The 27,078-nt window shown below is 54.6% G+C and overlaps 1 protein-coding gene across 7 annotated transcripts in view; it reads right to left on the bottom strand.

The window, feature by feature from the left end:
• Positions 1 to 239: 239 nt before the first annotated feature.
• Positions 240 to 27,078, bottom strand: part of SGSM2 (small G protein signaling modulator 2) — a 35,951-nt gene continuing 9,112 nt past the window's right edge. The window contains exons 2-25 of one of the 7 annotated variants that reach the window (XM_032320411.1): positions 19,295 to 19,491; positions 18,601 to 18,788; positions 17,432 to 17,594; positions 16,988 to 17,149; positions 16,635 to 16,702; positions 16,391 to 16,536; positions 15,920 to 16,054; positions 15,255 to 15,379; positions 14,823 to 14,890; positions 14,458 to 14,618; positions 14,202 to 14,328; positions 12,492 to 12,626; positions 8,609 to 8,759; positions 7,768 to 7,832; positions 7,534 to 7,679; positions 6,930 to 7,058; positions 6,525 to 6,707; positions 4,416 to 4,802; positions 4,041 to 4,165; positions 3,521 to 3,603; positions 3,199 to 3,308; positions 2,674 to 2,770; positions 2,002 to 2,169; positions 240 to 1,812 (exon numbers count right to left, since the gene is read on the bottom strand). In XM_032320411.1, coding sequence (XP_032176302.1) covers positions 1,724 to 1,812; positions 2,002 to 2,169; positions 2,674 to 2,770; positions 3,199 to 3,308; positions 3,521 to 3,603; positions 4,041 to 4,165; positions 4,416 to 4,802; positions 6,525 to 6,707; positions 6,930 to 7,058; positions 7,534 to 7,679; positions 7,768 to 7,832; positions 8,609 to 8,759; positions 12,492 to 12,626; positions 14,202 to 14,328; positions 14,458 to 14,618; positions 14,823 to 14,890; positions 15,255 to 15,379; positions 15,920 to 16,054; positions 16,391 to 16,536; positions 16,635 to 16,702; positions 16,988 to 17,149; positions 17,432 to 17,526 — 2,955 coding nt within the window. In that variant the 5' untranslated portion in view covers positions 17,527 to 17,594; positions 18,601 to 18,788; positions 19,295 to 19,491 and the 3' untranslated portion in view covers positions 240 to 1,723. Of the gene's footprint in view, positions 1,832 to 2,001; positions 2,170 to 2,673; positions 2,771 to 3,198; positions 3,309 to 3,520; positions 3,604 to 4,040; positions 4,166 to 4,415; positions 4,803 to 6,524; positions 6,708 to 6,929; positions 7,059 to 7,533; positions 7,680 to 7,767; positions 7,833 to 8,608; positions 8,760 to 12,491; positions 12,627 to 14,201; positions 14,329 to 14,457; positions 14,619 to 14,822; positions 14,891 to 15,254; positions 15,380 to 15,919; positions 16,055 to 16,390; positions 16,537 to 16,634; positions 16,703 to 16,987; positions 17,150 to 17,431; positions 17,625 to 18,600; positions 18,789 to 19,294; positions 19,492 to 27,078 lie in introns of all 7 variants that reach the window. The other 6 variants (XM_032320412.1, XM_032320407.1, XM_032320405.1 and 3 more) reach the window with 6 other exon arrangements.

The raw sequence follows: 27,078 nt of genomic DNA on the forward strand, positions 1-27,078 counted from the left end.
AGGGCTTAAGGATAGGCAGAAACTCCCCAGCTGGAGCCTGCCAGGGGCCTGAGTAGGAATCCAGGTGCTTCCATTTAGCAGCTCTGTGTGGGCAGGCCTTCCACAATTGGGAGGGCCAGCAGACCTATCGCTGTGGCTGTAGAATTCCCTCTGGTCCCAGAAGCCCAGCCAGGGGGATAGGGAGTGCTGACACTCACTGTCTAGCGCCAACCCCCAAGCAGCCCCCAGAGGCTCAGGCATTGCCAAATGCTATGTTTATTGGTCTGTTAACACAGAAGAGTATAGTTTCCAAGGAAAAACAAAAACATAAACACTCTGCTTCTCACAAAACCACTGAGTCACTAAGGCAGGCACACAAGGGCCACCATGCCTGGTGGCAGCCAAGGACTCACAGACAACAGGGGTAGGCAGTGGGGCAGCTGGTCCCCAGATGGGCTAGGCAGTGCCCAGGACAGGGATGGGCTGGGGAGACTGTACTGGAGGCAGGAGGGCCACGGGGCCCTTTCCCTGTTCCTCAGATGCAGGAAGTCTCCAGACCGAAGTGACTGCAGGACAGGCCCTCACCCCTGTGGTAGAGTGGCCTCCTGGCCCCAGGGCAAAGCCTTAGCCTCACGTGTTTAGGGGTGGAGGAGAAGTGGGGATGGCAGAGCAAGCAGTGTGCCAAGGAGCCAGGCCCTTCCTAGCACCCCTGCGAGTGAGGCTCCTCCAAGGGGGTTCCTGGGTCTCTAGGCCTCTCTGCACCCTGAGAAGCATTGGGGCAGGCAGAGCTGGCCTTGCTTCTCACCAGGGACAAACAGGAGATCCAAGCACCCTCCCCTTCCCCCAGACCCAGGGACTCATGCCTGAGATTGGCGATGGACTGCCCCGAAGCTCCAGGGCCTGTTCCTGAGAGGAGGCTATGAGAGGATTTCCTCCCTCAAGAGTTACCCTGGAATTCCTCTCGAGAGGGAAGTGCTCCCCCTGCATTCTAGATCATCCGGCTGGCCAAAGTGTCACACTGTTATCAGGGAAGCAACTAATGCATAAAGCAAGAGCCAGGGGGTGAAAGTGAAACCGTGCGGGTGCACGCAGGCACCCCGTGGGGCCGGGGCAGGACATTGGGTCACCTCGGGCAGCCAGAGGTAGTGGCAGTGCAGCTGTGGAGGACTGCTCCCACCCAGGGCCCACATCTTTGGACTCCTGCACCCGGGACCCAGGCCCAAGCTGGCAGCCTGCATTGGGGCTGGGGTGGGCACATGCACGTCGCCTGCCAAGGGACTCGAAGAAGAGATCCAGCACAGAATCCGTTTGCCCACATGACCCATGCAGGGTTGGGCGAGGGTGGGGAGGCAGGCAGCTACAGCCCTGTTAACTCTACAGGGCCCCAGGCTGAGCTAGGAGAGGCTGTGAGAGCAGTCCAGGCTGAGGCTGCAGGTGACGGGGGGCTATTCCCAGGTGTCTGAGAGGGGAGCAGAGTAGGTGTCCCCCAAGGCAGTCACTCCCTGAGGCCAACCCGTCCCCTTCCCTTCCAGCCTGAGGCATCCAGCCCCCTGACTCGTGACCCCGCAAGGCTAGCGCTGCCCAGAGTCGGATCCCAGGCTCACAAGCACTTTATTAGGAAAGCGAGTGGGCAGGCAGGGCTGGCTAGGGGTCTGGCAGTCTCCGTGCTGCTGCCCCACTCCCCGCCCTGTGCTTGGGCCTGGAGCCCGGGCTCTAGTCGGCCGCCGCTTCCCGGCTGCAGCCATTACTTGTTCTCTATGAGCATCTGCACCTTGTGGACGAGTTCCCGGGCAATCTGCAGGATCTCCTGGGCGTCATGATGCTCGGCCCGTTCTGGGGGACACACACACAGCTGTAGGGTTGCGGGGACAGGGACAGGCGTCTGGGAGGAGCCCTGTAGCCACCCACCCTGCTGTTCCACCTGCTTCCAGGGATGGGAGCCCTTCCAGCCCTGCCCAGGCCAGGAGTGGGGACCCCCATGCTCCCACTGGGGGCATCCAGGATGGCTGGGGCAGCTCCTACCATTGAAGAACCTGATGACGTCGGTGAAGTCCATGTTGTTGTCGCGGACGATCTCGCGGTAGGCCTCCACCAGGGCCAGGGCGATGAACAGGACAAAGTGCTCTGACGAGATGTGCCGGGCTGCCCAGATCACCTCCCACACAGCGAACACATCCTCATAGAGCAGCTCTAGGGACAGTCGGAGGCTAAGGCTGAGCCTGGCTCCCCAAGGGCCCAAATGGAGCCAAAGGTGGAGACAGAGCTCCAGGGACCCAAGTCCTGGGAGTCTCCCCACTACACAGAACCTAGTCCAAGAGGAGGGTTCCAAGGCCAAAGTCATGCCCTGGCCCTTCTCCTCAGGGATGGACTTCTTGGACACTTGTCACCCAGAGCAGCTGTACTTGGACGGGCCTTGCTGCTTGAGAAACTTGGCTGGAAAACAGCCCCCAGAACCGCTGGCTGAGGGTGACTGTTGGCAGCACTTTGGAATCACTGAAGGAGCTTTTAAAACTGTGGATGCCCAAGCAGCCAGGCTTTCTCAGGCTGGGGCCAGGTGAGGCCGAGGCGCTGGCATCTCCAACCAGCTCCCCAGGTGGTTCTTAAGTGCAGGGAGGGTTAGCAGCCACTGAGTCTGGGGGAGAGGGTATCCCACCGCCCTGAGCCCAGCCCCACCATCCCACCCACACCTCTTACCTCTCTTAAAATCCAGCAAGAACCAGCGGTAACAGAAGTAAAAGTGGGTGTAGTCTCCATTCTGGTGCATCAACTCAAACAGCTCTGAGTCCAGGATCTTGCAGAAGTAAAGAAAAGGGACTGAGCTGCCACCGCCACTCTGGGGGCCACCATCACCCACCCAACAGGCCCCTCCACCTGCCACCAGCAGCGCGCTGCCTGGGGAGAGCCCCTCCAGTCTCCTGAGGTGGAGGCTGCGCTCTGCTGCCCCAGCCGGCTCTCAGGGAGGTGCTCCTTGTGGAACTGTACCACTTTCTGGGTGTTCAATTCACTGTCAACCACACCGCTCACCACAATTTTCAGGAGCGCCATATTTACATGCTGACATTGCCCCTCAATTTGTAATGTTGAAACAATGGTTCTCGAATGAAAGATACTGAGCTTATGTGGAAAGGGCATGTTGAGAACGCTCCCTGGCCTCCCTGTGGGTGACAGATGAGCCCAGCGGTGCCTGGTACCCAGCCCACGGGCAGCTGCTGACCTCACCTGGATGAGGGACCGCATGTTGGCAAAGTGGGTGTCCATGGCACCCCCATTGGGGAAGTTCTGGCTCATCCGCTTCATGTGGTGGCTGAAACAGCTGTAGGCCAGCTGATCTGAGGGGAGATGGGAATGAGGCTGGCAAGGCAGAGGACCCCCATGCCTCACTTCACAGGGGGTGTCCTGTGGCCCAGAGGACAGAGCTGGCTTACACCCCCACCCTTCCAGACCTAGCAGTCTTCTTTTCCTCTCTCTGGCTGGCATCAGCCCAATCCCAACAGCACTGGAATGTGCTCTACCTGCCCCCCACCCCAGCTCAGTCCCTCACCGTTGTCCAAGACGACCAGGAGCGGTGCAAGCAGGTCACACATTCCCTGCACATAGCCCACGTCCAGATGCTCCCACACGTAGCTGAAAAGCCAAGGGTATGGTCACCATGGGGGTGTGCTGTCCTCTACCCTGTGGGGATCCCTGGGGAGCTGGTCCTTAGAGCAGCCTGCCCAGAAGTCGGTCTTTCTACGACCCTGAAACACTGGGACGACCATGGTCGAGAGCTCACGGTTTCTGTCCTTGAGGCCCTTGGGGGCTCAGGCAGAGATGGTGAACTGGCTGGAGCAGTCAGGGGGCAATCAGCTAGGTTTCCTGGAGGAGTCTGGCTGAAGCTGTGAATTGACAGACCTCAGACAAAGAAAGGGGTGAAGCGGGGAGCACGGCAGGGAACGCAGAGAGCAGAGGCAGAGAGCAGAGGCAGAGAGCATCAATTATGATTCAGCGCAAGGGAGAAGAGCAGGGCACCTGCCAGACCTAACCATCTTCCCCTCCCCACCTTGACCTCCCCCGTGTAGCACCTGCACATGACGTCTCTGAGCCTCTCCAGGTTGGGGGGCGTGAAGTACCAGTAATTGCGGTCACAGCGCTGCACATCCTTGTCAATGCGGTGCAGATTTAAGGCCATAGTATCCAGTAATTCTATCTGAAAGAGCGGGGGTGCCTCAGGAGTGAGTGGGGGCTGGCAGGGACCGCTAGATAGCAGAATGCAGAAACCCCGGGACTCTGAGGACAGAGCCCTCAGGGGATGTCGAGGGATGGGCTTAGTACCCCCTATGTGGCGGTCAGGGTGCCCCCACCTGCCACCCACCAGCCCCTGTCCCCAAGCCTCAGGGTCAGGGTCAGGAGGGCCTCTGGGGCTGGCTGTGAACAGTGCCTGGGGAACATCCACATACAGTGTAGGCAGCAGCACACACGGCTGCCAGCTCCTCCCCTGCCTCTGGCTCGCTAGCCTGTGAGGCCTTCTGCTGGCTGGCATCTGGGGGCTCCAGGAAAGCACCGGCTGCTGGGCCCAGCCTGCTGGAGTCTTCCTCCCCACCGCCATCCTCCTCTTCGAAGCCCATGCTCTGCGTCTCGTCTATGCTCGACTGGATGCCCGAGGCCACGGAGTAATTGCGAGAGGATGGCAGTCCTGAGTCCGGAGAGTCAAACTCCACGGACTGTTGCTGTCCCACCACGGCAGTGCCCGGGGGCCCTGCTCCTAGCTCCTGCGCAGGCTCCGGTCTGCAGTCTTCAGTGCCTGGGGGCTGTGGGGGCTCCAGGTCATCCACAGAGAGAAATACCTGGTGGTGGTGAAGAGATGGTGGGGCTCATACCCCTACTCCAGCCCATTCCCTCAGTCTCCTTCCTGGGGTCTGAACCGGGCCTTGTCCTGGCCTCCACAATGCACCTCCACCCGGCTTGCCTCCCCTTCTGACCCAGGCAACCAGCTGGAAAGCGATCAGGCTCCAGGGAAGCGGAAAGACACCATATTTAGCCCTATCTAGTCCCCCTCCTGGGCCTCTCTCTGGGGCCTGAGAAAAGGTGGGAAGCATGCCAGGACTTCCTGTAGTGGCCACAGGGAAGGGGAACTGGAGGCTCAGACACTGGATGGCCAACGTGAGCCACGTGTAGATCTCCAAACACCTAAGTCACAAGGCGGCCTTGGGTCCGGAGAGCTGCGCACGAATGAAGGCTACCCCCAGCCTTGGGGTGGCTGCTGGGGCAGCCCAAAGGGCAGCAGGCTGGAGGTGTGAGGAAAACAGGTTCTTCCTATGTTCAGAATTGGACATTTAGCAGAACAAGACAGGAATCTTCTCTAGCCTAATCAGTTATGGGAGATTCACACAAGCTTAGGAGGGGGGCTTAAAGAAGTGAAAGATAACCTGTTCTAGATTTGTAACAGTCTGCCAATATGGACAAGTCCTATGAAAAAGAAAAGAGACATATACAGACTATATGTATACAGATTTTCTATTTGGACTATGTAGGGAAAGGGACGCTAAAAGGAGTTTTCTCTCTGGCAACAAGCATAAGGCATTGGGTTAGAATCAGGAAAGGCAGCACAGAGCCCTGCGTCAGTGTCAGCAAGGAAAGCTATTCCTGCTCGTGGGCTAAGCAGCGGGGGCACCAGTACAGACCCGGGAAGGCACAGAACCCAAAGGCAGAGAGAGGGAGCACGCTCACGAACAGGGGAGTAAGAATAAGGCACATAGAAAGGAGTGCAAAGAATTCTCTTGGTGGTTATATTTCTTTAAGTCTTGTTCCAGCTTCAGTTCTCCGTTAGTGCAAGGATTTAGTAAAGTAACAAGACTAGACATTATCTAGAGAGACAATTTAAAGGGAAAAAGCATAAGTTAGTCAAAGAATAGGAATTTCTTATTGTTTCTGGTTTGGCCCAGGAGCCATAGTGTGGAACTCGCTGTTCATCTAAAGGCTAGGGTGAGGCCAGGAGAACTACGTAAGCTCTGAACTAGCTTTGCACCGTAAGTTCTATAGGGAACAGAGGACACCATGGTGGATGGTGGGGTTGGGGGGATAGTCTTGCCAGTAGATGCCGATGGGAGCCCTCTGTCCTGGTCTCTGATCAACAGCTCTTGGTGAAAACTCCACGGTCAGAGGACAGCAGAGCTAAGAGGTGGACACGAAGCCCCAGAGAAAAGGAGTTGCTCATCTCACTGGCCATGGACCTGGGTCTCCAACCCTGGGCTGCCTGTTTCTAGCTTTGAAAGATCTCTCTACAAGGAAGGAGGACTTCCCTAAATCCTGACCCAAGCTTCTTTCCCCGTTTGTCCATTAAAACAGAACACAGTGCACTATCTCATTTTATTCCTGCGACACTCAGAGAAGTGGGCGGCAGGGGGACCGTCAGCTGGCTTTTCAGCAGAAGAAAATGACACACAAGACACATTAAGCCATTCTCCCAGTGACTCCTAGAGTTCAGGCTGGTGCTCAGGACTCCACCTTAATCCTATAGAACGCCAGAGGCCCCTGCCCCCAGCTCCCCCAGGTCCCATCAGGCTCACGTCATTGCTGATGGTGGAATCTCGGTGGACGAGGCGCTGAACGTGGCTGTCGATGCTGCTGCCTGAGGAGAACTTGGTGAGCGTGGCTGGCTGGGCCTCCCGCTCGCGCTGCCTCACCGCTGCCTCGCAGGCCTTCCACTCGGCCAGCACCCTCTTGTACCTTGCTGCCACAGCTGAGTCCACCTGTCCGAGAGCACACCACGACCACGGAGGTGGGGGAGCGCCCCAGGACAGCTGGAGACCAGGATTGGGCCTAGCGGTGAAGACAGCAGGGCTACTCTGCTAACACCTTCCTCTGCCATATTTCTTTCCAGCTGGGAAGGGGCCAGGCTTGAGAGGCCCCTCCCTGGGGCCCCTTGGCCCAGCTCCCCATCTCTCTACCCCATGGGAGTGGGCTCCCCTTACCTGCTCCATCTCTTTCTTGCTCATGCCAAACTTGTAGTGGCCAAGCAGAAAGGGCCAGACGTCCTTACGGATTTCGTGCTCCACGCCCCCATAGTAAACCTGCCGGAGCAGCTCCAGCTCCTTGTAGTTCTGAGGCACCCGGGAAGGAAAGACCGTAGAGCCCCCGTGGTCACTACAGCCCCACGGGGTGACCCTGCCTCCATTCCTCCCATGGGGGGCTGGGGACAGTGATTCTGTCATGCCACTGAAGCCCAGGCCAGCCCTGCCCCAGATCACAGCTGAAGAGATCCAGTTCAACCTCCTTTCCTTCCAGGACAGGCAACAGAGATTTGCCCGAGGTTTCAGAATAATGTGGAAGCAGACTAGGATCCGTCCATCCCCCTTCCCACAGAAGCCCACAGACCCAGCTGTCTGAGATTCCACCATGACCTGGGCCACCCCAAGGCTCTCAGTCCCAACCTCTATTACATTTTACTTGAATGCCCATCTGGTCAATGAGAGCTACTCCCAGGGCAGCCTGCCCCATACTCGCTGTTGCTTTTGCCTGCCCCCCACCCTCAGCCCTTTGACCCAGCCTCTGGCCCTAGCTCCTCAGTGTGTGCACCTTTTCGTCCTTCTGATATTTGCTCCACACATCCTTGGTGAGGCCCCCTGAGGCCCCCGGGGGCCGGGTGGGAGGGATGATGTTGTGATGCACCAGCGCTGACAGATGGGTCCGTACCGTGGACAGGTGGCGGCAGTAGGCCAGCCCTGTGGGGGGCAGAGGTAGCCAGGACCCATGACAATGGTGCCTCCCCCAGCTCTCCCTGCTCTTGGCCCCACCTCACCCTACACTCACAGCCATAGAAGGCCCGGGACACGATCTGCCTCTTCATGCTCTCACACAGCAGCCTGAGGGGCAACCTGTGGAAATAACCTGGCTCAGAGGGGAGGGCACTGGCCCCTCTGGTGGGAGGAAGTTGAGAGAGGACATTCTGGCCTCGGGGCAGGTAAGGTGCTCGGGTGGTATGAGGAGTAGGACCAGCTGCCCAGTAGCACATCTGTGGCCTCCCTGGGTCTGTAAGTCACCCTAGATGGAGCTACTGGGGACCTAGCCTGGCCCCCAACCACCCAAGAGATTTTGAGCAACTAACTTCACTTCATGTTAGTGAATCTTGGTTTCCTCAGGTGAAAATAGAGAACCATCTCAGGGTCATGAGGAGTCACAGGCAAAAAATGAAGTTAACAGGTAGAAGAGAACAGCCTGTGAAAGCATCAGGGGCTGGCGTGTGGCCCTCACACAAATGCCATCCATATACCCTGGCAGTGCCCAGATATCTGATGTGCGCCCTCAGATGCACAGCCTGACGGCAGAGTCCCTGTACACATTGGGAAGGAGAGCACCTGCATGCTGAGTACCTACTGTGTGTGGGGCACAGCTCTGGGCACTGAGTCACACACCTCATTTGGTCCTCACAAGTACCTTAGAAAGGAGGTTCTATTATTCCCATTTTACAGATGAGGAAACAGAGGCTCAGAGACATAGAGGCTCACAGTGACTCAGTAACACGTCAAAGCTACATAGGTAGCAGAAGGGAAATTGAACCGTCTGTCCAGCCTGAGGCCACCCCGTCAGACAAGTGACACAGCCACTAAGGGCAGAATGCACGCAGGCAGACCCAGCCACAGGGCCCACTCACCGGTCGGGGACACAGCTGCAGTGGCTGGGAGTGGCATATGGGGAGCTGCGGGTGGAGCAGAAGAGACAGGAGCCCTGGCTGCACAGGGACTCCAGGTGCCAGGTTGGCAGGCTGGGCCCGAAGCCCTGCATTTCGATCATGTCACCAGCATCTGAGGACAGGAAGGGGGCCATGGTCAGGGCCTGGCGGGCCTCCCTCCCCACTAGCACCCTATGGCATGCCCACCTCTGTGCCCAGAGCTGCAGCATGAAGTCACCCATTGGTAGAAAACCACCAAGGTGGCACCTGCCTGGTCCAGAGCCCGGAGATGGAAATGGTGGAGAGAGAGGGTGCCTGATGCTTCCCACCCTCCGCCTAGTCTTTCTGCATGTGATAAAATACTTGGTCTGAGTTGTGGATACTTGTGTCTGTTCTCGCCATCTTGCTATTGGCGATGGAAAAAAACATTTGTTTTTCTAGAGGGAGGAGCAAAAAAAAAAAAAAGGAGCAAAAGCCTAAGCTCTTTAAAACGCTGCCAGCTGGCTTTGCCCTCGACGATTCAGCCTGGTCGTCCTGGACAAACTCTGAGCTGGGCAGGAAGGTGCCAGGAATGTGGCAAGCCTTGGAACCTTTCCACATCAGGAGTCTCCACTGATCAGAGCTCCTGAGGATCCCTGAGCCACTCGTCCCGGTCGCCAGACCTTACCCCTCTGAGGGTTCTAGAACCTGTCACAGGTTAAGGAGGAGCAGTGTTCCCCCACCCAGCTAGGTGCCCTTGCTGCCAACTCACACAGGTTCCCCCTGAGTTCTCCAGCCTCACCCAGCCAGACTGCACTGAGCATGGCAGCCTCCTCCACGCACACAGGTGAGCTGGCAGGAAGGGCAAAAGTCCCAGCTGTCAGGCCATTGTGGGGCGGTGGCTGGGCACCTAGTTCCACCACCCAGAAGAACGTGCCCAGTGCAGCCTCAGAAGATGGCTCCCTGGACACATCTATGCCACCAGCAGATGGAGCCTTTCAGTCAGCCCAGCTGGTCTGAGTCAGAACTCAAGACCCTTGAGAGTTTCTAGGGCCCAAGTGGGGCAGAACACCGCCTGCAGGGGACTCCGTGAGTCACAAAGACGAAGCAAAGTGAGGGCAGAAAGCGTAAGGACCAGGAGATGAAGCCAGGAGAGAACGGGATAGCACAGAAGAGGGAAGAAGAAGGAAAGACAGCTGTAAGTCGAAGTACAAAGAAACTTTTTTCAAGCAGTACTTTTTCATATGAATCACAGCCTGGGCCCTGGCCTGCTAGGAGTCTGGAGCAGACCTAGGCCCGATTTTTGTCAGAGTGAGCCTTGGTGGGGAGGGCAGAGCCAAGCCCCCTCCAATCCCCTCAGGAGATGCCCTGTCTTGGCCTGAGGCTCTCTTCTCAGACCCACAGCTGGGATTTTTGTAGCTACCTGGCCCTTCAGCTCCACCAGGAGGCAAATTAAGGGAACATACTCAGTGTGGAAAGGGCTGCGGCTCTGGGAGTGAGGAGTTGCAAGCCATGCCCAAAACTGGGAAGAAGAGGGAAGGGACAAATGCAGGTTCAGTGGGGCAGGAGCCCAGCTCCTGCCCTTGCAACAGGCAAGAGAAAGGCCAGTCATGAGAGGGAGGGTGGGAACAGGCCCAGCCAAGCAGGCAGCAGGCAACAGGCGGGCAGGCGGGGGTGAGGGTGGGGGCGCGACAGGTGCAGAGGATGAACGGTGGGCACATAGGGAAACAAGCTCATGCCCCAAAAGTAGGGCCCAACCAAGGCAAGACTCCTGGGTCAATGCTCTTCACCTTAATTCTCCAGGAAGGAGCTGAACCAGCCAGCATTGAACACTGCATCTCTGAATTAACCCAGTGCAGACAGCTGGAGCTCTGGAGTGACTGGGTGAGGGGCAGCAGGCTGGACATGGGGGGGATTGGGGGATCTGCTGGGCCAGCTTTGACTCTGACTCTCTCCTCTGAGCATGAGGAAAGTATGAAGCAAAAACGATCAGGATGATTGAACCCCACAGCCCCTAAGACTCCGAGTGAAAGGTGCCTGGCCTGGAGCAGAATTAGAGTGAACAGCATCTCTGCTCTGTGGGGAGGAAGCAGGAGGAGGAGGAGAGGTGGGGGGAAGGGGAGGAGAGTCTGGACACCCGTCCCTTGATTCACATGCACAAGTCAAGCATGTGGCAGGCCTGAAAAGCAACGGCTAGTAGAACGGACTCGACAGTGTTGTCATTACGGACTGGGGCAGGGGTAGGAGCTCCCATCACAACCCCAACCACCTGCCAATTCTCCTCTCCTGCCTCCTCTCCCCTCCCAAGTACTGGGGGCCCAGGGCCTGTATACTGGGTTGGTCTGGTTCCCGATTTCCCCCAAGAGAAAGCCCAGACGAGGCCTGAGGCCTCTGGGCTCCATAGGCATGGAGGCTTCTCTGACCCTGGAAGCCTCGGCCCTAAGACTGGTTAGGGTTAGGCTTCCTAACGCCAAGTCTGCCAAGACAAGGGCTCTGTGGGACCCCCCCCCCAAGCCTCCAGCTTGATATCCACTCACGCTGTAGGAAAAGGATCCTTGTCCTTCCTGACTCAGCCTTCCTACACTGCTCCAAATACCTTAGCCTGTAAATAAGCAGCCCTGAGCCCAGGTTTGCAAGGAACCAGATGGCGAGCTGTGTGCAGACAATATCAGAAGTGAGGCTCCCTTGCACTCCTACCCGGGGGGACCTGTCCAGGAGGGCTACAAGGGAGGCAGGGCACAAGGGCAGGCATGTGGCAGATAGGGGGCAGCTGCTAGGGCTGTGCTGAGGGTGTGCTAGGTGGGTTCTAGGCCACAGACTTAGTTTCCCAGGGAGTGGAGGTTGGGGGCGGGTAGCTCATTGCTGATTTGGTGTCTGGGCTAAGGAACTGGGCTGTTTGGCAGAAGTTTGTGGAAGCATAAAGGGCATGTCACATATTCTTAGATACCCTCTGTAGGGTCAGGAAAAGGGGAGAAGAAATTAATTCTATGGCACAGGAATGGGTGGGGATGGAGAAGTTCCCTTAAACTCCAAGAAAGCAGGCCCCAACCCTTTCATAACCAGTTTTCCCTGAGCATCCTGGCCTCAACTTCCTAGGTTACCTGGCCAAGTCACTCTGTAAAGAGTGGGTTTCTCCTTCTCTACCGACCTATCTCTGTGCTAAGAAAGATGGGTGGTGGACAGAGGAACCAATGCCAAGGAGCTCTGGGCACTGTGCTGGGTCGTTTACAATGAAGGGACCTCCTCTGTGATCTGTGGCTCTGAGGTTTGGGAGGGTGGGAAACACCTGTCTTAGATCTCTGGCACGTTTATTTCTAGATTGTATGCTGAAGCACCAGGCAGTACCTGCTGGAGCCAACAGCCTCACTGGGTTTACCCTTCAGCTGTGGCTCCAAACCCTCGCTTGAGCTAGGGACTCATTCAGGTGAGCTGTCGAGCCCTCACCCCTGCTGGGGAGGGGCCTGTACCTCTATCCTGTTTCTGTTAAGTCACAAGTCAGAGGTACAGGGCCAGGAGGCCAGTCTTCCCAGCCAGTAAGGGAGAAAGAGAGAGACACTGCCTCAGGTTTGCCAGCATGACCCCAGGTACAGTGCTTGGAAAGACATTCCGGGTTCCTGAGAGGCAACCAGATGGTCTGATCTTCCTATCAGAGGATCCTCCCTCTCGGGCATGAAGCCCTCTCCCTTACAGACTCTATGGGGAGCCCTGAGCCCCCTGCTCTTTGTACCATCCCCTCTTCTTGACAGCTCCTCTTTCCACCCACCCTGACCTGCCTCCTGCTGGGGGACCACCCCAGTCCCATAACGCCAACACTGCCGGCCGAGCCCCTGCGGAGGGTGGCAGGTGGGCCAGGGGGCGGGGCGGTGGGCGGGGGAGGGATAAAAACCTTTCATCGGATTGGGAGCTGTGAGGTTCCGCGAGCAGATCATTGAGAGCATCGCGTGCAGTTTATCCTCCTCTTCCTCATCATCGTCCACCGAGGCCGCGCGGCTGGCCGCTAGGTGGTGGTAGTTAATAGTGACTGCTCAAAGAGAACGGCGAGAGAGGCAGAGGCATGAGCACCCGGTCCTGGCGGGAGGCACCAGACTCCCTCCTTGCAGGCAGGGGGCCAGAGAGTCTGGGTCGCCTTGAACCTGCTGGCGCTGAGAATGGGCTGGGGGACCGAGAGCTCTCTGAATTATTTACTGCGGACAGTGTGGAAGAGAGTGAGGGCAAGGTGGCAGCTCCAGAGCTCCGTGGAAGGAGGCCCTGTCTAGGAAGAACAGAAGATGGAGAACTGACGGGGGAGCAAGGGGAGTGAAAGACAGGGACCAGTGGGGACAGGCAGGCAGCTCATGAGTTCCCCAGCCCTGGCCAGAGCTGGCACAACTGCTGGCAGATGGATCCTGATCGATCTCCAGCTCACGTCATGGTCAGGCTGAACCAAATCTGCAAATTACCCCAAATCCCCCTCCTGACACTATAAATCCAAACTTCGTCAAGGTTTGCCCAGAGCTGCATACGAGGAGCCCGAGTGACTCCATTGGGTTTCAGTTCCTGGGTGCCCTGGCTTGCCCTCTGGGGACACAGTCCTTAAAGCAAAGTGACCAGAACTGAGAGATGCCAAGGCTTAAAGAGGGTACGTGGGTCATCTCAGCTGAGCAGCAGCCCAAGATTAAACGGCAGGTTTGCAAACACGTTCTGACATAAGGTGTGGCTCCTAGTTAAGCACCTCTGGGAGGGGGGTCCAACGGCCCCCCATGGCTCATGCCCATCAGGCCTGTTGGGGCTATCTGGGCTACGGCTATGTGTTTGCTGTCTGGGTCATCTGTCTGCTAATGCAGAAACAACTTGCTGACAACTTATTGGCCCAAGTTAGGAAATTTAGGGACAGGTGGCCCAGTTGGCAAAAAATGCTCTGTGCTCATAAATTCCCTGAGCTTATCCTCAAGACTCGGAGTCTGGCCCAGAGAAACCTACAGGGAGCAGCAGCACTCACACCAGAAAGGGAACGCTGATGTTGGCAGATACGTAGACAGGCCCTGTGGGCCCAGAGGAGTGTGTCCAGGTGGGGCAGGACCCACGCGTGCCAAGCCATCTCTCGGACCCCAGTCACCAAGGATCCCTGACCAGCTCCAAGTTTCACCTTCAGTTGCACCCCTACTCCAGCTAAAGCTCCTCTGACCAGTAGCTGGTCCGAGGAGGGCTCTGGCTCTGGGGGAATCAGGAACAACTTGTGCCATCCCAAAAGAAGCACTGATCCTACACCCAGGATGCCTTGTGGCAGGCGGGCGGTGAGCCCTGGAAGAATGGAGTTCTCCACCTTCCCTTTCTAGTCTCACCACTTTTTTTTCCCCCCTCAGGCCAGGGCAGGAAAGGCTAAGAGAAAACTGTACAGTACTGGCTGAGGCAAGTATCTTGGGGTGACAAGGTGGGGGAAGACAGCCAGGTAGAAGAGAGGCAGCTTCTCAGAGGATTGATCTGCAGGGCAAGGTCTGGCGAGAGGCCTGGTCGGTGAGTGGACCCTGCCTGCCACCCCTCCTGGGTGACAGGGCACTCCCCCACCTCCCTGAGCGTCTTTCTCTCTTCCTCCATGGATGAAGGTTGAGAAACTCACTGTGCTCATGCCTGTGGCCGGGGTAAATGATGCGGAACACGTAGTCTGTGGCCTGCCCAGTGCCCATCTCCTCCACATCCATGGTCCGCATGCTGCTGCGTTTCCGTAGCTTGGGGAACACTTTCCCCTGTGGAGGGAAGGGTGGGGGGGGGTCGGCCTGTGCAGGGCAGCGTCTGATCCCTGGTCCTGCCCGAGGGAGTCGCTAAGAACTCCAGTGCAGAAAGGAAGGAAGTGCACATCCCGAGCCCTGAGGTACCTTCCCCTGCTGGGTCCAGAGCGGGGGCTCTAGCTGTCCTCGGGGCAGCAGGCCATTCTCCAGGCAGGACAGAAAGGAAAGCAGGTGGCCTCCCTGTGGGAAGTGCAGCGGGGGCCTCTGGATGCCATCCTGGCTCACCAGCACGAGTGTGCCGCCGCTCTCTGTGGGGTGTACATGCACGGGTGAGGCTGGGCCTCTGAGACCCCATGGTCACCACCACAACCCAGTCAGCCAGGCCTCCCGACCGGACGCATGGGCATGACAGGAGGAGGCCAGGACACCCAATGGGCCCTGTACAGCATGTGGCCGGGAAGGGGCTGTCTCTCTCTGTCCTCAACCCTGTGCCCAGGACAAGGGAGGCTCACTTTGCTGGTGGCAGTGGATGCAGACGATCTGACTGAAGGGAACAACCAGGGCATAGTCCCAGTAAACGCTGGAAAGCAACCAGATCGATGTCACTGTGTCGCGAGACCAGTCATCCCACTTTCTTCATTTCCCACTGCCAAAACCTGTGAAATGACCCTGAAGACAGGAGGACTGTGGCCGAGAAGTGACCTCGCCCAGGCATGTCCATCTGGGCCTGTGCTGTTATGGCACAGAGCCTAGCAGTCTCAGCTGCCTCGAGCTTGGCTCAGGCCAACCTCTTCATGCCCAGGCCTGGCTTGATCTTAGAGAGCTTGGGACTCTCTCTAGGCAGCCTATTCCTGCAATTCTTGGCATCAGGATAGGAGTGAGGCCTGCCTCCTGGAGCAAGCGGAGTCTGTGCACCCCCCTGCCTGGAGTCCCAGAGCCCCCACCTTTTCTCCAGCTCGGAGTCCCCCAGAGTCCCGTTCATGAGCTGGTTGGGGGTCCACTTCAGAGTTAGGCTCTCTGCAGCCTGGTGCAGGGAGAGGTAGCCAGGGACGGCCTCCATGTCCTCCTTCTGTGGGGAGGAAACACAGCAGAAGGCAGAGGTGACAAGGTGCTAAGACTCCCAGGAGAGGCCTCTGAGACCTAAGCTCCAGGCGGGAGCTGGGGAGCCCGAGTTAGCACAGTCCCAGGACCCTGGAATGGAGGCCAGGAGGAGGGAGGGGAGAACATGAGCTGCATGCAGATGTGGGTCCCTCCTCTCCCTGGCTGGCCTGGGGCTACTGGCTCTGTTCTCTGTTCTGTCAGCCTCCTGAATACCAGGTATGTCCTGGGCCAGCCTTACCCAAGCTAGGAGTTCACCCTGCCATCAGGCTGCCATTCCCATCTTTGGACAGCCTGCTTCTCAGTTAGCAGTGCAGATGCCAACTAACAGAGTCGGCTGCTGCCAGCTCAATGCTGGACACAGGGCATATGAGAGCAAAGTAAGGGGGAGCGGGAGGGGGTCCCACTTACTTCTCTATAGTCAAGCCCCTGAGGAAGGGGACACATGTTACTGGAAGGTTCCAGTCCTGGGCCTTTCTGAAGAGGGAGAAGAGGGCATTCAGTTTCTTACCGGCTGCACCAGCACGTTGTTCTTGCCGTAGAGAAGCCGTGTCCTTGAATTCTGGTGCAGGGACTCCACGTACTCACGAGCACAGGCAGCCAACCTGTCCTCTGCCGCGCTGCCACTCGAATGCCGCTTCCGGATCTAAACAGGAAGGCACAGCTCAGCCCGCAGCCCCAGGATATCTGCCTCAGACAACACAAGGCTTCCACACAGACCCTCTCTAGCTGACCCAGGGGTCCATTCTGTCCCGGGTCTGCTCTCGGCCACCCTCCAGCCACGAGCCACTGGTGTGCTCCTGGCGTTTATGTGAGTGCCAGCAGGGATAAAAGGCTCTCCTCTCCTGCGGTAGCCATGACCTTGATGCATCTCTAAGGTTCAGCCTATGTCTGCAAGGAACACGGAGGCCAAGCCGCCCTTTCCTACAGGGCCATGGGCATAGCCTGGATAAGTATAAGGGGTGGGGAGAGGGATACCTACTCCAAGGGCTGGGCGCTTTGCAGGGGAGTCCTGGCGATTAGGGGGACCCCGGATACGATGCCTCTGGACCAGCTCATCCGCAGACGGGTCAGTCCAGTAATGATCAGCTGTCTTGAGCTTGGTGTACTCCAAGGCACAGGGTCCCACTGTGGAGACAGGGACAGTTAGCTCGGATGCGGCCCCTTCAGCACCTGCCCCTCAGTCCCCACCGGCCCAGCACAGGCTTCTCTGCTCTCAGGCTCACCTAGAAGAGAGGCCAAGATGGGGCCAAACACAGGATCTGATAGCAACGCCTCCTTCTCGTAGTACTTGCTGCCAGGGGGAGAGAGAGAGGGGGCTCATTCCAGGACAGTCAAGCCGACCAAGTATGGACATTCCCACAAAGACCCTTTCATGGGAGTCACTAATAAGAAATGAGTCCACAAGGACTGAGCTCTGTGGGGAGCACAGTGTGGTCTATGCTTTCCGGATGCGAGAGGGGAAGATGGGGCATGCCTAGACACTGCTAGGGACAATCATGCATGCTGAAGGATCGGGCTGAAGGACTGCTCGGGAGGTGGGCCCCGGGGTGGGCTGCCTGGGGGATGGGGCAGTCACCTGCAGTTCTCTACAAGGTACTGCATGACCCTGTCCAGCACTTTCTCGATGAGTGCTGTGCGCACCCATATGTGCTTTAAAGCCTGCAGGCTGAGTGCTGGGGCCTTCCCGCCGGCAGAGCCCTGTCTCCGCAGGGCATCCTGGTTGCCTGCTGAGGGTTTCCTGCAAAGAGATCGTAGGCTTCAGAAATGGAGGGTCTGGGGGGAAGCCCCAGACAGGCAGCGCTAGGAGCAGAGTTTGGTGCCACAAGAACCCAGAGGGGTGATGAAGATGAGGAGTTGACATGGGGGCTTGTGTCCAAAAGGAGCCAACCCCCACCCTGAGACTGGTCTCTCACCCCAGGGATCCTGCAAAAAATGAGCCCAGGAATCCAGCCTGGGAAGCAGCAAATGCCAAGTGCAAGGAGCAGAGGGGCGTGATGGGAGGAGCCAGCCCAGGGCTCACCTGCTCTCCACTTGTTGCTGTAGCTCCTGTACCTTGTGGCAAATTTCCCCAGCCACCGGGCACGTCTTCCCCACCTTGGTGAACAGGGCGGCCATCTTATCACTGCGCAGGAAGCCAGCAGCACGCCGTCTCAGCTGATGAAGGAGGCAAGCCTCCACTGCACCTGAGCCGCAGAGAAAACCAGCATCTGAGCTTGGGTGCAAGGGGGAAAGGGAGAGTGGAGTACGGAGTACGGGCAGGCCCTGACCCATGCTGGGATGAGGGAGAGGGGCAGGCCAGGACCATATGCCCTGACCTCCTTCCGAAATTCCCCTCCCTGTCTCTCCGTCCCTGCCCAGGGTGGACCTTCAGGGGCTGACATGCCATAACATCACTCTCCCTGTCCCTTGCCTGGTATGTACATGCCTCATGCTTCCTGTGTGCAGCACTCCCCCAGGACTGTGAGGACCAAAGCTGCCAGTTCCAGTGGCTCCTCCCCCGCCCACAAGGTCAAGCATGGACAGTCCCGACAGGACAGGGGCTGCAGGGAGCACACAGCCTGGCAGCCCTCCTGGAAAGCATGGATGATGTGGTTGCTAAGGAACAGGGCTCTGGGAAGGAGGTGAAATATTGATGAGGCCGCGGCAGAGATCACACCCAACAATGGCTCCTGAATTATTGATGAGCCCTGCAGCCAAGAGCGAGAGATTTCTATTTCCCATGCTGGCAGGGATTTCCCTTTACTCATTCATGTTTTTAGGGGCTAGTTTATTACCCCCATCTGGATCCTGCAGGAAGGAAAGAAGGACTTGGGGGGAAAGAGTGGGGAGTTGCCCCAGGCATGTGCAGAGTCTAAAAATATTAGTATGAATGGGGGGTGCTCACCCATTATGAGGAGGGAAAGGCCCAGAAAGAGGAAGGGAGTTGATCATAGTCATGCAGTGGCAGAGCCAGAACCACGACCCAGGATCCTAAACCCTGGCCCAGGCCCTTTCACTTCTTCCAGGTGTGTTGGGGGGCCCCATAGGTAGAAGAAAGAGGGGTCCCCTCATGTCACACAGGTGTTCTTTCTATACGGACTGACAACAGTGCTATGACAGAGGTGGGAGTCAGAACAGGGTCTGGAGCTTAGCACATGGCCACTCACCACCCCTGGGAAATGTGGGGGAAAACTCTGAGCCTGTTTTCACCTATGAAATGGGGCTACTTCTTAGGACTGGCATGAAACGTCACACAGGATGAACTGAGTAAAGTCCTTGCATGAGTCTGGCACGCAGGAGGTACTCTGTCCTTGTCGGGTGCCTGAGTCCTCAACCCTTTTTAGCGAGATCCTGTTCCATGGTTAACCTCCAAGGACTGGGTTTTTGCAAGACTCTCCCTGGCAGGAAGAGGAGAGAGGGAATCACAGGCTGCCCAGAGGTAGGTGGAGATGCTGTTCTCTCAGGAAGAGGGGAATTAAGGTCCCATCAGCTTGACTGTGCCTAGGGTCATTAGAATATGAACCCTGGCCTTGGGAAATAACCACTGATCCCAGGTTCTCATCTGGTTTTTGTTCTCATTTTCAGTACTGACAGGCAGTCACTGCTGTCCTATGAGTTGTGTCTGACCCTCTCTTGTATTGAAGTCAAGAGGTTGGAAAGAGTCCTGGGGACCGACCGGTAGGTCGAACCCAGGGGAAATAAGGCATGACCCTCCCTCTCCTAGGAGCTTCCTCTGGGGCTCTTCCCTGCTCAGGTCCCAGAGGACTTTATTTTACAAGGCACAGCCTTTCCCTCCCAGCATGTTCACACATGTGTGTGCCCATGTGTATACAGATGGATATACCTACACATACCACGTGTGTATGGGGCATGTGGGAGAATCTCTCCTTAAGTGTCCACATACTCTACTCCATGGCTGTCCCCTTGGTCCCTGGAGGTCCTGTGTGGCCCTGTGCACAGGTGAGAGAGACCCGGTCTCTTGATCCTGGGGTTGCAGCACTGATAGGAAAGTGGTGACCATTTCCTGGGGTTGCACTCCCCGTTTCAGGGGCAGAGAAGCAGCACTGAACGTGACCAGAGTGGCAGCAGGTGGCACCAGTCCTAGAGGGAATCACGTGCCTCAGTAATGTGACTAACTGCTGGCATAATGAGTCATTAGCCTTCCCACCTTCCCCAGGAGACTGCAAATGCAGTGAGGATGGGGCGCCGGGACTGCAGGTAGTAGTGCTTCCACCCGCTGGGCCACACCCACACTCTCAGGAAGCTTCTGGGCACAGGTATTAGGGTTCTCCGGGGTGAGCAGAGGCAAATACTGCAAGTAGAGAATATCAAGAGAAACCCAGACATCATGCCCAGTACCCTCCTACTCATGGCATATCCCCTAAGTTCCTTCTACGGAATGCAGGCAAGGTGCCAGGAAATGTCTGGGGAAGGAGAAATCCCTCGCAACTCTCTACCTTCCAAGCAACGTAAATGACCCTCTATGCCAGGTATTCTTTTTTTTTTTTTTTTTTTAAGATTTGTCAGAGAGAGAGAGAGCGAGCACAGGCAGACAGAGTGGCAGGCAGAGGCAGAGGGAGAAGCAGGCTCCCTGCCGAGCAAGGAGCCCGATGTGGAACTCGATCCCAGGACGCTGGGATCATGACCTGAGCCAAAGGCAGCAGCCTAACCAACTGAGCCACCCAGGTGTCCCTATGCCAGGTATTCTTAACCCAGCCATGTGCTCCTTGGCCACTGACTGTTCAAACTGCACTTGTCCTTCCCCATCCCCACAGGGCTGTCTGCCCACCCTCCACCGATGTCAGCACATGCAGTGAAAATTATTGCGTGCAGCATGTAGGCACAATAGTAATAACAATAACACTAATGATAATTGAGAACTACTATCCTAAGAGGGTTTGTGGGTGAGCTTCTGTGCCTTCCAAAGACCCCCAAATATTGCCTACAAAATCACTGGTGTGCTCCAGCATGTTTATGTGAGTATTTTTCCAGATAAAGTATCCATGATTTTTAGCTTCTAAAAGGGGTACTTGACCCCCAAAAGCTTTAGAATCCCTGCTCTAATACTTTTGGGTTGAGCTGACCACAGACAGTTCCACGGGTCGAAACTCAGAGGTGCAAGTACAAAGACTCTCCCTGCCCCACAGTGTACAGTGAACACCACTCAGAACTTAGTTGCAGAACCAGCAGCAATGAGGTCCAATTCTCCTGCTGCCCTCGCTGCCCAGGGAGGGCCTCTCACAGACTATCAAACACCCTTTCCTGGGAGAAGCCATCCAGACGCCCATGCTTTGCCTTTCCTGACTGAAGGCCCAGAGCACCAAGCAGAACTCCAGCACCTTATTCCACTTTCCGCCCCACACTGCCACCATGACCCCTCCCCAGGGTGGAAGGCTGTGGGAGGAGATGCCTATCGTGGCTTAAGCACCTAGTCAGCCCAACCCATTCTCCTTCTAAGTGAAGGCTCGAGACCCCCAGTTCCACTGGGTCCTTGTACTACCTATAGCCACTCTGGGTCCACCAGAAGAGGGATGAGACATCCCAGACATCATCTAGCTTATGTCATATGGGACAAATATATACTAAGTAACACAAATCAATACTATTTTTGGTCATTGGTTGGAGTGGAAAGGTTTGGGTGAATAAATCAAAACACACAAACAGACGTGGTTCCATAAGCACAACCCTCTCTCTCCTCACGTTGGTCTTCCAGTAGAACTTTGGAGCCATGGTGCCAGCTGAGCCCACGGAACTCTCTCTGCTCTGTTATTCCATCCCACTGACAAACAGCCTCGGGGAACAACAAGAACTTGCTGTGGACACCTCTCCCAAAAGGTCTGGCATCATCTTCACAGGGAAAAGCTGGGAATTACAGGCCATGACTAGCCCTGGAACTTTCCCTCACCAGTCTCTGATGTTCCAATAACGTCTATTAAGTTATGGGGCTTAAATAATGCTAAATGGGATGAAGACCACAAGTGCTAAGAGACTCCTCTAGGACTCCCTCCCACAAATCCTTACACACATATTTAACCATTCCAAGGAATTCAGTTTAGAAGAGGAGACATACAGAGATGGAAGGGACCCAGGAAGTAACTGAATCTTCTCAGACCTTGCCGTGTGGAGGGCTGACTTTCCCTTCCCTGCTCCTCTGCAGGCAGTGTTGCACTCTCTCTCAGTAGCGCAAATAACCTCGGACCTGGTAACCCCTCTTCTGAGAATCTAGTCTACAGATATCACTGCAAGATTACTTAGTTACAACAGCAAGAGACTGGAAACTATCCTCGTGTCCATCAACGGGAATGGGTTAAGTAAATATGGTATATTCATACAACGGATTATTCTACAGCTCTGAAAATGAGTGAGGGTGTTTTCTAGGAACTAACAATGAAGTGTCCCCTAAAGCAAGAAGTATGACTGCATACTTTTTTGTTACAAAAAGTGTGTGTGTACGGGAAACAAAGAATATAATTTCTATTACTAGGATAAAAAATTCTGGAAGGATGCATAAGAAACAAAAAGTGGTAGCGGTTACCAATGTGCAAATGGGTAAGTGGAGGAAAAGTGGGTGAATGGAGCCAGGTAAAGGAGTAAACTTTACACTGTACACTTTTTGTACACTTTTGATTTTTGAACCAGGTAACATATTACCCAATCAGAATACTAATCATAATAATTAAACAGGTGACCATTCCAACCCAGATCCCGTGATTCTATAATGAGATGATGCGAGATACTTTCTCTAGCCTGGAGGTGAACCAAAACTCACAAAACCCAAAAAGGCTGGGTCTGTCCATGGGCATCCAGTCCTTCACCAAGTCCCTCAGTAATCCCTCCCAACTGGCTTGGTTCCCCACCCTCCCAAGAGCACATGGGCTCTACTGAGCTTAGCCACAGACCAGAAAAACCATTCAGCAGGTAAGACAAGCTGAGGTAGCTCAAGGGACCAGAAGAATGGCCTAAAACTATGGCTGCCCAGGACAGGCAGCAGTGGTTGAGAAGGATCCTCAATCAGCCCAGGGAACCTTAGCAACAACCCTGGCTCTCACATACATACCTATGTTTAAAACTGTGCTTAGCAGCCAAGGGGCCTGGTAATTGGGGGATCCACTGAATGTCCTTCAGATAACCAGGCCAGTTGGTTGAGATGTAGGGACACTGCATCCAGAGCTAGCACAGTCTGACGTGAAGGCTAAGCCCAAGGCTCTGAGCCACGAAGGGCTGGTAATGGAAAGAGCAGGTGCGGCAAGTAATTTCTGCTCCCCCACCTCTGCTGGCTGCCATCTGTGCAATGGGGGCGTTTGGTTGTAGTCTCCATAGAGAACCCAAGTGAGGATGGTGCTGAGTGGAGCAGTCAGCCACAGGTGGCTGGTTTGGATCCTGGAGTTTTTGAGGACACTAGAGCAGAATTTTATTTTTAAAATTTTATTAGTAAAATTTTTAAAATATCTTATTTATTTGAGAGAGAGCGAGCATGCACATGAGCATGAGCAGGGGTTGGGGCAGACTCCCTGATGAGTAAGGAGCTGGACACGGGACTCAATCCCAGGATCCTGGGATCAAGACCCAAGCTGAAGGTAGATACTTAAGCAACTGAGCCACCCAGGTGCCCATTAAAAAATATTTTATATATTTATTTAAAGATTTTATTTATTTTATTTGACACAGAGAGAGAGAGACCACAAGTAGGCAGAGAGGCATGCAGAGAGAAAGAGGGGGAAACAGGCTCCCCGCTAAGCAGAGAACCCAATGCGGGGCTCGATTCCAGGACCCTGAGATCATGACCTGAGCTGAAGGCAGAGGCTTAACTCATTGAGTTACCCAGGCGCCTCTAAAAAATATTTTTAAAGTAAGCTCTGTGGTGCACATGGGGCTCAAACTCATGACCCCGAGATCAAGAGACGCACACTCCACTGAGACAGCCAGGTGCCCCTAGAGCAGAATATTTAAAAGCTGAATGGCAAAATAAATAATTAAGTAAGTAAGTAAATAAATAAATAAATAATAAAAGCTGAATGGCTTGGATGGTGGAATCAAGACTGCCAAAAGAATAGCACCCTCCCTGGAGATAAAGGAACTGGTGGGATGGGCAGCCTTTTTTTAAGCAGGAACTTCCTCCAACTGCCAAGGGGAGAAATCAGTATTTTGAATGTAGCAGATGAAGTGGGAAGGACAAAGGGGAGAGTGCAGGCATCATCTATCTCTCTCCTCCCCACTTCCCCGGCTGGCTATTTCCACCCATTGATCTGTAACAGCTACTTTCACCTGGAACGAGCATTTTTATGGTAACTAGAGTATACTTTCTCTCAGCCGGCACTAGTGACGCTGACTACTTCAGCTTTCCGGGGCACTCGGCCCTGTTCAGTGCCCTAAGACAAGAAAGCAACGCTCCCATTCAGGTTTTCAGTGTGAGGAGAAAGCACGGCCCTGATAGTCCAGAACCCGGCAGGTGAGGAAAATGAAATTCCTACCACATATACCTATCTTCTTTGCCCTGATGGAGACGTAGGGCAGAATCTGCGAGTACACCACTCACCGTGGCTTTGCAGGGAAGCAGGCCAGAGCTGGCCTCGCTCAGCTCAGCAAGGGATCCACTGTCTCCCAGAGTATCCCTGAATACCACGAGTCCACTGCTTGGTGACATGAACCAGCCATGTCTCCACAGGGGCCAACTGCAACTCAATGCCCCAACCTCAAGGCTCTCTCCTAGGTAGGCCCCACGGGCAGACCCATCCTTGGGTAGCACTGGCTTTGGAGGAAGAGGGATAGGGATTCCTACTAGCTATTTGACTTTGTGCAAACCGCTAAATCTCTCTGAGCTTCAGCTGCAGTGAGGGAAGTGAACAGGTCCCATCTCAATAGGTTTTGAGTGACTACAAGCAACAGGCTATGCAGAGGTACAAAAGTCTCCTTTATTACTTCTCAAGTACCCTGAAGGTATCATTCACATTGGTGCCTTTCTTCCCCACACCTCAGGCCCAACCCCTGCCTTCTCTCCTGTCCCTACAGATGGTCTGGCTGTGCTGTTCTCTACAGTACTCTGTCTACCAACATACTGGGTTTCAGCCCCTTTCACCTCTCAAGGACATGATTCCAGCAAACATCACTTCCCTTCCCTGTATCTTTAATGTTTCCCTATTAGGTTCTCCCCATTTGCACATAAATATTCTGTAGCTTCTCTGACTCAAAAAAAAAACAAAACAAAACCCAAAAAACAAAAACCGAAACCCACCACCCTTGGTCCTATATCCCCATTCAGGTATTGAGCCATTTAGATGCTCCCCTTTATGAAAAATTTCTCAGGAGAGTTGTCGTTACTCGTTATATCTCTTCCTCCTCCTTTTATTTATTTTAATCTTTTTAAGGATTTTATATATTTATTTGACAGAGACACAGCAAGAGAGGGAACATAAGCAGGAGGAGTGGGAGAAGGAGAAGCAGGTTCCCTGCATAGGGAGCCCAATGCAGGGCTTGACCCCAGAACCGTGGGATCAGCAGCCGAAGGCAGACCCTTAACCACTGAGCCACCCAGGCGACCCTTTTTTTTTTTTAACTTCATTATGGAAAATACCAAATATATACCAAGTAAAAAGAATGACAGAATGAACACCATGTACCTATCATCTAATCCAAGCAATGGTCAAGTCATGACCCATCTTGTTTCAGCTATACCATCTCTAACCACTTTTTCACTTATCCCCAGATCATCCTGAAGTAAATTTTAGATATCATATATTTTTATCTATGACTATTTCAATACATATCTGTAAAAGACTCTTTTTAAAAGATGTATATAATAGGGGTGCCTGGGTGGCTCAGTTGGTTGGGCGACTGCCTTCGGCTCAGGTCATGATCCTGGAATCCCAGGATCGAGTCCTGTATCGGTCTGCCTGCTAGGCAGAGTCTGCTTCTCCCTCTGACCCTTCCCCATCTCATGCTCTCTCTCTCTCATTCTCTCTCTCTCAAATAAATAAAATCTTAAAAAAAAAAAAGATGTATATAATAACTTGAGTGCACCTACAAAATTTTTTTCCTTTTTAAAAAAAAATATTGCAAACCATATATATGATAAGGGATTAGTTTCATTTTTATTTTATTTTTTTTTTAAGATTTTATTTATTTATTCGACAGAGATCACAAGTAGACAGAGAGGCAGGCAGAGAGAGAGGAGGAAGCAGGTTCCCCGCTGAGCAGAAAGCCTGACTCGGGGCTCGATCCCAGGACCCTGAGATCATGACCTGAGCCAAAGGCAGAGGCTTTAACCCACCGAGCCATCCAGGCGCCCCTAGTTTCCTTTTAAAAAAAAAAAAATTATTTATTTATTTGACAGAGAGAGATATAGCACAAGCAAGAGTGGAAGAGGGAGAGAAGAGGCAGGATTCCCGGCAAGCGGCGAGCCCGAAGTGGGGCTAGATCCCAGGACCCTGGGATCACAACCCAAGCAGAAGGTAGACACTTAATGACTGATCCACCCAGGCGCCCCTCATTTTCTGTTTTTAATTCCAATGTAATTAATGTGCAGTGTTACATTAGTTTCAGATGTACACCCTAACAATTCAATAGTTCCATTAGTAAGCGTTCATCACCACGGTTAGTGTGATCTTAATCCCCTTCACCTATTTCATCCATCCCCCTCCCCTGTAGGATCATTTTGAGGAACAAAGTAGAAAGTTGCTGGTGGTGGTGGTGGTGATGATGATAAGAGCAACATTTATTGAGCACCTAATGCATACCTGACTCCACACTGTGTGTTTTACCTGTGTCACTCTGTTAGTGCTCCCATCAGCCTCCTGGGGTGGGTTCAGAGCTGCTGAGTAACTGGCCATGGTCACCCTTGTGTCTGGGCTACAGACCACCAGCACCACAGGCCCTCAGCCTCATCCCAAGGCAAGGGAGAGGAGTCCCTTCCCCAGGGGGCATTCCTTCTTACTTGATTTTTTGCAAATAGAAGGCAGAAGCCAGATACCCTGAGAGTGAGCTGTTCATTCAGTCTGGGTGGGATGAAGAGAGAAGGAATCCCTTTCACAGACTAAAAACGGCCTGGAGTCTGAATATCAGCGTGTGCTGAAATAGCTCTGGCTGTGGCATCTCAGGTGAGAGGCAATCCCGCCGCAGCACCTGCTTCTCTCCCAGCTTGTTAGAGTCACCATTCCCCAGAGGAGTGCACCACAGCCTGCTGACCTTCCAGGCTAATGAAAGCTGCTTAGCAACGCGGAGCGGGGAGCCGGTTGTTAATAATGCCCTGGTGCCGCTCCAGGCTCCACAGACTCCACCTCGTCTGCCATTAGGCTCATCTTCAGCCTGAAGCAGCAATCCTCACGCTAAGATCTGTGCAGGGAGATCTGGGACTCTGGTCACGGAGTGGCAAGCCCGAGCTGGGCCTAGGCCCTGCCCCTAAGGCCTTCTTTTTTTTTTTTTTAAGCATTTTACATATTTATTTATTTGACAGAGGGAGAGAGAGCATGTGAGCCCGTGCATAAGCAGGGGGAGCAGCAGAGGGAGAGAAGGAGGCTCTCTGCTGAGCAGGGAGCCCCAATATGAAGGCTTGATCCCAGGACCCTGGGATCACGATCTGAGCTGAAGGCAGATGCCCAAAGACTGAGCCACCAGGGCACCCCTCACCCCAAATGCCTTCTGTGCTGAGTCTGAGAACCTGCTGTGCCAGGCCAGCAAAAACCTGTTCTACCC

The sequence above is a fragment of the Mustela erminea genome, chromosome 18 (genome assembly GCF_009829155.1).
Source record: "Mustela erminea isolate mMusErm1 chromosome 18, mMusErm1.Pri, whole genome shotgun sequence".
Classification (NCBI taxonomy): domain Eukaryota; kingdom Metazoa; phylum Chordata; class Mammalia; order Carnivora; family Mustelidae; genus Mustela; species Mustela erminea.